We start from the raw sequence: 12,182 nt of genomic DNA, 5'->3' as shown, positions 1-12,182 counted from the left end.
GCCAGTGTTACCCAAGCCCCTCCAGAACCTGGGGTTTGGGGGCCCGCTGGGAGCGAAATGATATGGCATTCCTCATGTGGCCATGGAGGGGACTGCTCTGGGTCCCTCCTGGAAAGTCGCCCCCTACTGTCCCTGCAAGGGCAAAGAGGCCAGCGCATACCCCTGACCCACTGCTGGGCATCACTGTTTGTCCCTCCTTGGCCGACGCCCAGCGCTGGACAGCCCTTGATCTCCGTCCAACATGAACACAATCGGTTTCTTCCAAGGCTTGGCTCACAGTCCCCATTCTCCCACAAAGGGCGGGTCAAACAAAAAAAAACAAACCGCAAAGCAAATGGGACAATTTTAATTCAACCACAAGTCAAATAGAAAGAAGTTAAAAGAATGTTTATGCAAACACGCGAGAAAATGAGCTGCAGATGAGAACGGAGGGGTCGGGGGGAGAAAAAGGAGGAGTAAGAAAAGAGGGAAAAGAAGAAAGGGAAAGTAAAGGAAGAAAGAGAAAGAGCGGCAGGAAGAGAGTGGATTTGGCCCAAGGTCCTATCTTGGCCGCATCTCTCTGCTTCTTCCCTCTGATGCTTGGTTTGTTGACAACACAGCGTCCTGTGCCTAGACTCCCAATTAGGTTGTTCCTGGACTGTGCCCCAGGTCCTCCCTCAGGAGGGCACATGCTGTCAGTCCAGACCAAACTCACATTAAATAAATTCCAATATACACTGTACAAGAATGCCAGGCACATCCCTCATCTCACTGGCTGCCTGACCCCCAAAACAAAGCTTCTCCCCAGCTTCTCTGTGCATCAGGGGACATCTGAGGGCCGAAGAGGAAGGAAAAGGAATAGCTTGGTTCCCAAATCGGCCTGCCATGTCCATATATAAAGCTAGGGGCACCACGTGACACTCCCCCACCCCCAGGAGCCCCCTGCACCGACCAGGCTGGCGTAGGGAGGAGGGCCAGGCAGCAGCAGTGCCCCCTCCGAGCCATCTTTGTCACCCTCACCCTGTGTCCATAGCCCAGAGTCCCCTCTGTCCAGCTGCAGCCTGAGCAGTACAGCATGGGGTAGGGGTGGGGAGAGGGGGTCGTGCAAAGTGGCAAGGGAAGGTGACTCCCCTCGGCCTTCCCCCTGGAAGACCCACATGACCAACAGCAAGGCAGGGGAGGTACATGGCAGGCAGGGGCGGAAGATGCAGGCAGGTGGCCCCCACCCTCCGTCACTCTGCAGGCGGGTGGGCCAGATTGGCCAGAACCTTGGCCTGGTCCACAGCGTCGAGCAGGTTCTTGGCGTCCACGGCCAGGGTGTGTGAAGCCGTCAGCATCTGCCTTTTGCACTCCTCACTCAGGGAGGTCACGGCGTTCTGCTGCGCCAGCCGCATCTTGTTGATGAGCTCTGCCAGGTCTTTGTTGAGCAGTTTCTGGGTGCCCTCGATCTGTAGGAAGATCACACAGGACAGGTTGAGGGGCCACAAAGTCTATGCCTGGAAGATAGGGAAGCCATAGAGGTGTCCACCTGCGCGCTGGCCAAGGCAATCAGAAGTTCCCTGGAAGCAAATCAGACCCAGGAGTGGGCTGAATGCAACACCTGGTGCAGGCTGGAGTCAGGTCTACAAGGACTGACATCTCAGACCCCAGCCGACTCTGTGTAGGCCCAGCCTGACCATCCCTTCATGGAAACATCCCCTCATGCTTTCTAAAATGCGAATCCGATCTTTTTTTTTTTTTTCTTTCTGAGACTGAGCTTTGCTCCTGTTGCCCAGGCTGGAGTGCAGTGGTGCAACTTCAACTGACTGCACCGTCCGCCTCCTGGGTTCAAACAATTCTCCTGCCTCAGTCTCCCGAGTAGCTGGGATTACAGGCACTTGCCACTATGCCTGGCTAATTTTTGTATTTTTAGTAGAGATGGGGTTTCACCATGTTGGCCAGGCTGGTCTCAAATTCCTGACCTCAGCTGATCCTCCCACCTCGGCCTCCCATAGTGCTGAGATTATAGGCGTGAGCCACCGCTCAGCCATCCACTGAAGCCTTGAACCTCTCAAAATCATCCATGAGGGTTGGAATCAACTTCTTCCAAACGGTTAATGATATTTTGACCCCTTCCCATGAATCACAAATGTTCCTAATATTATCTAGAATGGTAAATCCTTTCCAAAATATTTTCAGTGAACTTTAGTCAGATCCGTAAGAGAAATCACTATCTATGGCAGCCATGGCCTTAGAAATGCATTTCTTAAATAATAGAAGTTGAAAGTAGAAATTACTCCTTGATCCACGGGCTGCAGAACGGATGCAGTGAAAACATGAATTTCCTTCTATATCTCCATCTGAGCTCTTGAGTAGAGGCATTGTCAATGAGTAGTAATACTTGGAGATAATCTTTTTTTTTTTTTTTTTTTTTCTGAGCAGTAAACCTCAGCAGTGGGCTTATGATATTCAGTAAAACATGCTGTAAACAGATGTGCGGTCACCGAGGGTTCATTGTTCCATTTATAGAGCATAAGAAAAGTAGATTTAGGTTAATTCTTAAGGGCCCTAAGGTTTTCAGAATGGCCAATGAGCGCTGGCTTCAATCGGCATTAGCCCCTAACAAGAGAGTCAGCCTGTCCTCTGAAGCTTTGAAGCCAGGCATCGACTTCTCCTCTAGCTATGAAAGTCCCAGATGGCATCTGCGTCCAATAGAAAGTCATTCATCTACACTGAAAAAGCTGTGGTTTAGTGGAGCCATCTTCATCAATGATCTTAGCTAGATCTTCTGGAGAACTTGCTGCAGCTTCTCCATCAGCACTGGCTGCCTCACCTTGCACTTTTATGTTACAGAGGTGGCTTCTTTCCTTAAACCTCACGAACCAATCTCTGCTAGCTTCCAACTTTTCTTTTGCAACTCCCTGAACCTCTCTCAGCCTTCTTGCTCTGGATTAGGCTTTGGCAAAAGGGGATGTTGTGGCTGGCGTGATCTTCCATCTAGACCACTCCAACTTTCTGCATATCAGCAATAAGGCTGTTTCACTTTCTTATCATTCATGTGTTCGCCGGAGTAGCTAACTTTTCCTTTGCATTCACAACGTGGCTAACTGGGACAAGAGGCCTGTCTTTTGGCCTATCTTGGTTTTCAACATGCCTTCCTCACGCAGCTTAATCATTTCTAGTTTTGGATTTAAAGTGAGAGGTGGGCGACTCTTCCTTTTACTTGAACATGCAGAGACCACTGTAGGGTTATTAACTGGCCTAATTTCAATCTTGTTGTGTCCCAGGGAAAAGGGAGGCCCAAGGAGAGGATAGGGGAATGGATGGTCAGAGGAGTAGTCAGAACACACACAACATTTATTGATAAGTCTTATGTGGGCACAGTTTAAGATGGCCCCTTGAAATGATTACAATACTGACATCGCTGATCACCGATCACCAATCACCAACCGTAACAGTTACAATCATACTGAAAACGTTTGACATATTGTGAGAATTACCAAAATGTGACAGAGACACAAAGTGAGCACGTGTTGCTGGAAAAATGGCACCAATAGGCTTGCTCATTGTACGGTTGCCACAAATGTTCAATTTGTGAAAAACGAGATATATGGGAAGTGCAATGAAAGCAAAGTGCAATAAAATGAGGTGTGCCTGTTCGTAGCTGGTGCCCAAGAGGTATTTACAAATGAAGTAGATGAATGAATGAATGGGTTGGCATCCCAAGGGTAAGGAGCTCTTAACTGAGACGAGACAGCCCCACAGCCCCACCTAGGGCTCCTGTATGGGTTGTCACTGCACCTGAGAGAGAGGCCAGGAATTGGCCCAAACTCTCCTGCCTTCTCCTGCCTTGGGCAGCCACTGACATTAGGGACAGTGGCGGGATGTGGTAGTCATCTGTGCCGCAGGGCTGGCCGCTGGGAGGCAGGGGATCAAAGGACTCCAGACAGACAACCAACAAACGTCCCATGGCACTGTATTGTGTGCTTATGGCTTTGGCAACTAATTACCAGAAATTTAGTGGCGCAAAACAACAGAGATTTATTGTGTTATAGTTCTGAAGGGCAGAAGTCTGAAGTGGGTCCAGCTGGGCTAAAGGCAAGGTGGCCACAGGGCTGGTTCTCCCTGGACGCTCCAGAGGAGAACCTGTTCCTTGCCTTCTCCAGCTCCAAGAGGCTGCCGCCTTCCTTGGCCTGCGGCCTCCTTCATCATCACATCTGTCACTCTGACCGTGCGTCTCTTGTCACACTCTGCCTCCCTCTTGTTTTATTTATTTATTATTTTGAGATAGGGTGTCGCTGCTGCCCAGGCTGGAGTGCAGTGGTGTGACCATGGCTCACTACAGCCTCCACCTCCTAGGCTCAGTCTATCCTCCCACCTCAGCCTTCTGAGCAGCTGGGACTACAGGCACAGGCCACCACACCCAGCTAATTTTTGTATGGTTTTGCCATGATGACCAGGCTGGTCTCAAACTCCTGAGTTCAAGCAATTCACATGCCTTGGCCTCCCCAAAGGTTGGCATTACAGATGTGAGTTGCCACACCCAGCCAGTGTTGTCACAGAGATCCCTAATCCCGGGATCTCTGTGACAACACTGGGCCCAGTCTGATAACTGAGCACAATCTTCCAATCTCAAGGTCCTTAACTTTATCACATTCGCAAAGTCTCTTTTGCCGTGGAAGTTGGCATGTTTCCAGGTGCCAGGGCTTAGGATGTGGACATCTTTGGGGGCTTTTACTCTCCCTATTGCAGGTACCATCTCGTGGAACACCAAGACTCTTGTTTTGATTTTCAGTGATTGTTTCTCATTTAAATAAAGAAAATCAGATTAAATAATTAAAGAAAGCTTAAGTGCTATTTCTATGATACATCCATGTTAATCTTAACACAGATGGCAAGGCAACCAGACAAACAATAATAGCAGGGGGGAAAGGAAGGTGTGTCCCCTTTAGCATAACCTCAGTAGAATTCACTGCCATCATCTGGAGACCTGAACTAGGAAATCCCCACGAGCATCTGGCCAGGTCCCTGGGTGCCCTCTTAGCCCTCTGGTGGTAGCTGATGGGATGAGCCACACAGAACCCACCTGGTGGGGACTCAGTGGACAGACATGATGTTGCCCAGGCAGCCCTCGTGAGCCTCTCATGGAAGCATAAGCAGGAACAGGTGAGGGTGCAGGAGCAAAGCAACAGCCTATGGCGCTGTCTGGGATGGGACACTCACCTCTGTCCGTGAAGACAATGGCAAGGAAGGCAGGAGATCGTCCACGCTCCCGATGAGCTTCCGCAGGGTAAGCCCCACGTTCTGAGGAGAGAAAGGGGCAGGATGGCTGCCACTCCTGGCTTTTGGAGACAGCCAGGTTTCCCCTGGGGAGAGCTCTCCTGGGGTGGTGCTTGGCCCCATGAGTGGCCTGGGACTCAATTCCCCTGGCCCAGCTTGCTCTAACAGGATCTGCTGGGCCAGCCAACAGGAAGCGCAGTCCCCCTTCCTTCAGGGTGGAGTTGAGCTGCCTCCACCTCCCCAACCCGGCCCTGTTCTCACCTTCACCACCACCACATAGCCCTCGGGGGGCAGCTGACAGAGCTCGTTCTTGAGCTCCAGCACAGCCCGCACCAGCTCCATGACATTGAGGTACACCAGGTCATCGGTCCGGTCCAGGTTAGCTGTGGGCTGGATGGACTGAGGGGAAGACACAGGTGGCCAGTGAGTGGAGGAGAGCCAGAGGCGTGGCACGGTTCTCTCCTGGGCAGGCACTACTGCGGCCAACTCCACCACTAGCCCGATTTGAAAGGACTATTCTCTAGAACAATCATGCCCTGTCCCATGATGCACTGCCCCTGTCCACTTCTGGGGCAGTTTCCAGCCAGGGAGCCTTAACAAAATACTAGTGGTAGCCTCACAACAGACTAATAGAACCACCGCCTGGACATAGGGTGCAGGTAGGCTTTTTTTTCTTTGAAGAGACAGGGTCTCACTCTGTTGCCCAGCCTGGAGTATAATGGCACAGTCATAGCTCACTGCTGCCTTGACCTCCTGGGCTCAAGCAATCCTCCTGCCTCAGTCTCCTGAGTAGCAGGCATGCCACTGAGTCCAGCTAATTTTTTAAAAAAATTTTTAGTAAAGACGGGTTCTTGCTATATTGCCCAGGCTGCTCTTGAATTCCTGGGCTCAAGCAATCCTCCTGCCATGGCCTCCTAGAGTGCTGGGATTACAGGTGTGAGCCACTGCACCTGGCCTGTGCAGAGTTTCAAAGTTCCTTGGGTGATTGTAATGGACAGCCAAGGCTGAGAATCACTGTTCCGGAGGAAAGAAAGCCAGCACCACCCCAGATGGATGTAAGAAAAATGGGTGCTGGAAACCAAGTGAGGACCCTCAGAAGAGGGAGGGAGCCCACACCCCTTTCCCTGAGGCTGGACCAGGGAGTTCTACTCCAGGTCCGGGAGGGGGATGAAGGGTGGGAGATTGGTTCTTCCTCTTGCTTTTTCATGAATTAGCTGTGTGGCCTTAGGCAAGGCACCCCACCCCACTCCCCCTGCCCCGGGCTTCATCTGTATAATGAGGACACTGCACTGGATTCTGAGAACTGTGAAGCTTTCATAGTCCATGGTCTTCAGTCTTGTGCAACTCTCACTCTCATTTCTTATCATTTTCAGCGGAGCCAACACATACCTGCGCGCCCAGCCTTGGGGGCTTCTGCGGGGGCCCTGTGAACTCCACTGCAACAAAAAGAACAGCAAGTGGGGGGCAGTTCTCAGCACTCCAACCCTTCCCTTTGTACCTGCTGACATCAAATGAACCCCCTCCCCTCTACCACGAGGAGACCTCAGGGAAATTAACTCTGAATCCAGGAAGCGAGAAGCAGAAGGAACCTCCTGGTCTCTCTGGTTTCGCAGTAGTCAGGGACAGCACTGTTGTCCCTTTTATAGGAAGAAAAAGGCAAAGTCCCAGCAAGATGGGGGGATTGCGGTGGTGCCTCAGCTCTGGCTTGGGGTTCCTGCCTGACGGACACAAGGCCTGAGGGACAGTACTGGGTAATCTGAAGGGAAGAAACCTCTCTCTGAAGCCAGCAGGTGTCTGTGATGCCCCCGCCCTGGGGAGACAGCAGCTCATGAAGTAAATTTGTGTGGATTCTCTAATGGTTTTCCCAGAGTGTTTGGGGCTGAAGGAAGCAAAATTGCAGCAGAAGCATGCTATTCACTCCCACTTTGAAGAGCAAAGCCACACACAAGTCCACTCAGCACACTTTGTTCCTTTTGTTTTTTTTTTTCAGATAGGGCTTGCTCTGTCACCGCGGCTGGAGCACAGTGGCGTGATCACAGCTCACTGTGGCCTCAACCTTCTAGGCTCAGGCAATCCTCCTGCCTCGGCCTCCTGAGCAGCTGGGCTTGCAGGCATGCATCACCATGCCTAATATTCTTAATCTTTTATAGAGATGAGGTCTTGCTATGTTGCCCAAGCCAGTCTCAAACTCCTGTGCTCAAGTGATCCTCCCACCTCAGCCTCCCAAAGTGCTGGGATTACAGGTGTGAGCTACCACACCTGGCCTTCTATTCTCACCTCTGCCACCAAAGAGCTCTGCGACCACCCCAGGCAGCTCACACTCTCAGGGCCTTAATTTTCGTTTGTAAGATAAGAGCGTGAGCTCAGAAGGGACCCTAAAGTCAGAAGACTTGGGTTCAAATCTGAGCTTTGCTAACTATTAGCTGTGTGACTTTGGACAAGTTACTTAACCACCCTGTACCTCAGAAGATAATAAATGGTCCCAAGCCCACGTCTGACTTGTGTCCAGTTCTGTGACTGCTGTCATCCTGCTCCTCCTCAGTGCCACCCCGCCAGGCCCTGGGCTTACTGCTGGCTCTTCCCTCCCTGCCTTCAACAGGGTCTTCTGGAGAGAGCCTGAGGGCTCAGTTGCCCCTCCCACTTTGTCTCCTCTGTCCCTCAGGCCTACAGAAGATGAATCTGAACTGAGAGAGGCAGGTGGCACTGCTTAACTTTCCCCACAGGAGCCTCTGACAGAGCAGGAAATAAGGAAGAGAGAATTCCCAGCTCCTCCAAACTAATGCAGGAGGGGGATGACTTGAGGAGGGGCCTGAGGATGCGGCCGCTGAGAGAGAGATGGGCAGGGCACTGGGCAGGGAGAGGAATGGGGTGGAGGGAGTGGAGGGGAAGCTGGCCTGCCCCACATGCTCTGAATTAAATCACGGCTGATGCTGCAGGAAACGCAGACAGACTCTGCTGCTCCCTGCCCTGGGCGGTGGGCAAGGACGGTGGTTCTGAACAAGGTGCCAAGCGGAAACCTCCCAAAGAAGGGCGGAAACACTCACTGTAGCCGACCTCCTTCTCTGGCGTCTGGAGGAAGGAGGAAAGAGAGCGTGAACGTCATTCATGCGGCTCTGGAGACAACCCCCTTCCCCGTTACCCATTCCCCATTCCCTCCACTGTGTGATTAGAGATCACAGCCATGGGGTCAGGGGTGCTTCTGGGAGCAGCTTGTGACCCAAAGCTACCATTCTGGGAGGCTGAGGGGCCCTGGGGAGGGCCACAGACAGCGTTAAGGGTGCAATCACAGGAGACTTCAGGAAAAGGGCCATGTAGGGGTTGGCGGAAAAGGAAAAGACACCCTCCCAACAGGGAAGCCACTGAGGAGGAGCTGGGCAGGCCCAGGGGTAGGAGCAAGGGTGGGGTCCTATGGTGGACGAGGCCTTCCCAGGCCTTGGCATGAAGGAAGAGGCCTCTCCTGGCGACTCACCAACGGGGACTTATCATTCATATACACCATGGGGTCCTGCAGAGGAAGAAACAAGAGCAAAGGACTTAGAATTCTGGAGCTGAAAGCACCAACAATGCAGGCGACCCTTGCTCCAGCCACCTGGGGAGGTGGAAGAGGACACAGATGGGTGCAGGGCACCGACATCCTTCCCGGGGTGCTCACCAGGGACTTCTCCTCCTGCCTGAGCCACTGGTAGTCCTCCACCATCTGCTTCTGCTGCTTGTCCAGGATTTGTCGCATCTTGGCCTTCTCGGCCTCCCACAGCTGCTGGGCCTCTTCTCGGCTGCTGGGTCGGATGAAGTCTTCCTCCTAGGAGGACGGCAGAGAGAAGGGAGAGGATGCAATGAGCCCTGCTCTCAGACTCAGGCAGGGACAGTCCTCTGAAGAACCTCATGGCAGCAGCAAGCCTTGGCCTGGCCAGCTGCTTTTTTCTCATAAGTTTGTTCTTAAATCCAGAGCTATATGTGCAGATGGTTACCAGGTATCAACCCGAAGCATGTGCCTGCGTTGCAATGTGATACCAAACGCAAGAACCCATATTGCTCAACGTGTGCTGTATTCAAATGATTACATGATCTGCTCATGATATTTTATCAAGTGACTGCTCTACTATTAGCTCAGTATTTGTGATGGTTGCTGTCATTTAATAGATTTAAAAAAGAAAACTATTATCTCAGTGTTTGTGATGGTTGTTGTCATTTAATAGATTTAAAAAAGAAAACCTATTAAAGTCTATTAAAATCTACTTTAAAATCTACTAAAAGCATCCAAAGGGTTTCTAAGGGGCTGGCTTTGCTTAGTTGGAGAGCATCACACCCTTCTGATGCTATCTCCACCTAAGGACCAAGGTGGCAGGTCTGGAAGCTTTGAGAGACAGGGGTGCTGCCCCTAGCCTCACGGTGTGCAGTCCCATGTATGTCTATGAATGAGCAGAGCCTGAGAGAACAAGCAACAGCATGCACCCACCAATCATGCCTTCCTATTAAGACATACTCTTTATTAAGATAATAGCTTGGGTTATTTAACTAAATGTTAGGAGAAATGCATGAGCTAAGGGATAAAATAGGAACAAAATTTCATGAAATACAGCACTACAGAGATAAGATAAATGCAATCATAGCTTGAGTTATTTAACCAATGATTAGAAGAAATGCATGAACTAATAGATAAAATGAAAAACAAAATTCAGAGAAATATAGTTTGATAGAGATAAGATAAATGTTTCCTCTCCCTAGATCTAGTAATCTAACTCTTGCCTTAACTTACCTCTAGGGCTTTGAAACTATTCATAGTTTTAGCTGCTAGTTCCTAAACAGAAAGTATTGCATGTCTTCCTATTTTCCTTCAATCTTCCCCCATGGTTCATTTGTATAAATATCTGCTCAGTGCCTCTAAACCATTTTTCTCCTGTTGTGCAGCACATGGTGGCCCTGGCCTCCTGGACAGATGGAGGAGGAATATTATTGGCATCCTCTTCATTGCACAAAGCCCAGGAGTTGCCTTTGCTAGGGCAGGATTTTTCTGTGACATCTAAGCTGGCAGGTCCCTCAGTTCCTTGCCTTTGAAGTGGCCATTTGCATACAAGTCACTTGCAGAAGATGCTAACAATTATCTCTATCTACTTTTAGCAAGCAATAATCCCTACCAAGCCTCTTAAAAGACTTTCCTCACTAAGCCCTACAAAACACACTTGAATATTACAATATGGTTTAAAAGTGGTTATATTGGGATGTTTTACTTAGTGCACACGAGCTTCAATTACTAACCTCAATTTCTAATCACACGTTTCCCCACAAGTTAGGTTCCTTGCTGAAATATTCTTTATTCATTAATCTATTCAACAATTATTTATTAAGCAACTACTATGTGGCAGGGCTGGGTGCTGGGAGGACAGTGACTTTAAACTATACAATGTTCTTGTTCTCATGAGGTTAAGTAAATACTAGTTAGACCAGGGCTCCTCAACCTGAGCACTGTTGACATTTGGAACCAGACAAGTCTTTATTCCCAGGGCAATTTCCTGTACATTGTAGGATGCTGAGCAGCATCTCTGGTCTCCCCACAATATATGCCTATAGCACCTCCCCAGTTGTAACAAAAATGCCTCCAGACATTGTCAAATGTCCTCTGAGGGGGAAAACAACTTAGCTGAGAACCACTGAGCTAGACTTTATTTTAGGAAAACAGATTCCAGCATGTAAGAGTATTTTATAATCATGGAATTGATAAAAATGAAATAAGTTTTGTTTATCAGAGGCTGATACTCCAAAATGAGGACATTTTAAGGCCATAAAAATCCCCAGTTAAATGTCAACACCTGCAGACACAATGGCATGGCTGCCCCAGGCTGTTGACAAATAGTGACAAACAGGAACTCAGTGTCAAAAGTTCTAAATATAGAGCTAGGGATTTCTGGATGTGAGAAAAATGTATGAGTTAAGGAAGAGTATGGTACCAGTACTCCTCATATCAGTATGGTACTTAATATACTGGTTAAGTACCAGTGGGATGAGTTACTAGAATCAAGAAAATTCTACAAGTATTTATAAGTATTTGTAAGTTTACAAGTGTTGAGAGAAGATCCCACCACTAAAATGCCTAGCATGCCCCAGGCCTGATCATACCATGTATTTTAACAAACACAGATTAGGAGACATCCTGATGCCTTCCAATTTCATAATAAAACTCAAGGAGAAAAATGAACACTTAAAAAAATGGAATCTCTTTGAGGCTGGTTTTGCTGAAATGCATCTCCAATATTCTTATTAGATAATGGATACTTACATTGCTAATTACATTCTATTCTTAAAAGGAATTGGGTACTCATGGTGTTTTAAAATGACTCTTGTAAGTTGTGACACCTTCCATAATTTGGCTATGACCCATCTGTTGGCCTTATTTCAACATCCACAAGTACCCTTCCTGTTGTAGTCCAACAGTTCTTGCACTTGTCCCATGGTTTCCCACCACTCAGTCTTGGCTCCTACTGAAGCCTCTGCCTCTTCTATTTCCTGAATCTCAGTTTCCTCCTGTCCATATCTTTCCCATCTTTCAAGGCCCAGTTTTTAAATAGAAGCTGGAAAGGGTTATCCTCCTCTCTGAACTCCCACTTTGTGATACCCACGACCTTCTGGCTTGCATCACAGGTAAGTGTGTACCTGGCCTGATCCTTCCGGTCGACTGTAAGCGCTTTGAAAGCAGAGCCTCCCTCCTTCAGCACCGAGGACAGCGTCCACCAGTCACAGCAAGCCGTACCGTTTATTGAATTGTATTATTTTTATTTTATTTTATTTTATTTATTTTTTTTAGACAGAGTTTTGCTCTGTTGCCCAGGCTGGAGTGCAGTGGCGTGATCTCAGCTCACTGCAACCTCTGCCTCCCGGGTTCAAGTGCTCTCCTGCCTCAGCCTCCCGAATAGCTAGGATTACAGGTGCACACTACCACACCTGACTAA

At 49.2% G+C, this 12,182-nt stretch overlaps 1 protein-coding gene across 5 annotated transcripts in view; it reads right to left on the bottom strand.

Annotated features, from left to right (window-relative positions):
* Window positions 1-329: 329 nt before the first annotated feature.
* The window catches only part of PTK2B (protein tyrosine kinase 2 beta), a 134,653-nt gene continuing 122,800 nt past the window's right edge, over window positions 330-12,182 (bottom strand). For 4 of the 5 annotated variants that reach the window (XM_023216782.1, XM_023216780.1, XM_023216781.2 and 1 more), the window contains 7 exons: window positions 8,891-9,037; window positions 8,708-8,743; window positions 8,283-8,307; window positions 6,628-6,674; window positions 5,500-5,637; window positions 5,182-5,262; window positions 331-1,427 (listed from right to left, as the gene is read on the bottom strand). In XM_023216782.1, coding sequence (XP_023072550.1) covers window positions 1,212-1,427; window positions 5,182-5,262; window positions 5,500-5,637; window positions 6,628-6,674; window positions 8,283-8,307; window positions 8,708-8,743; window positions 8,891-9,037 — 690 coding nt within the window. In that variant the 3' untranslated portion in view covers window positions 331-1,211. Of the gene's footprint in view, window positions 1,428-5,181; window positions 5,263-5,499; window positions 5,638-6,627; window positions 6,675-8,282; window positions 8,308-8,707; window positions 8,744-8,890; window positions 9,038-12,182 lie in introns of all 5 variants that reach the window. The other variant, XM_023216778.1, reaches the window with a different exon arrangement.

This window comes from Piliocolobus tephrosceles, chromosome 7, assembly GCF_002776525.5.
Source record: "Piliocolobus tephrosceles isolate RC106 chromosome 7, ASM277652v3, whole genome shotgun sequence".
Classification (NCBI taxonomy): domain Eukaryota; kingdom Metazoa; phylum Chordata; class Mammalia; order Primates; family Cercopithecidae; genus Piliocolobus; species Piliocolobus tephrosceles.
Note: the sequence above shows the minus strand (reverse complement) of the source record. Positions and strands in the feature narration are given on the sequence as shown.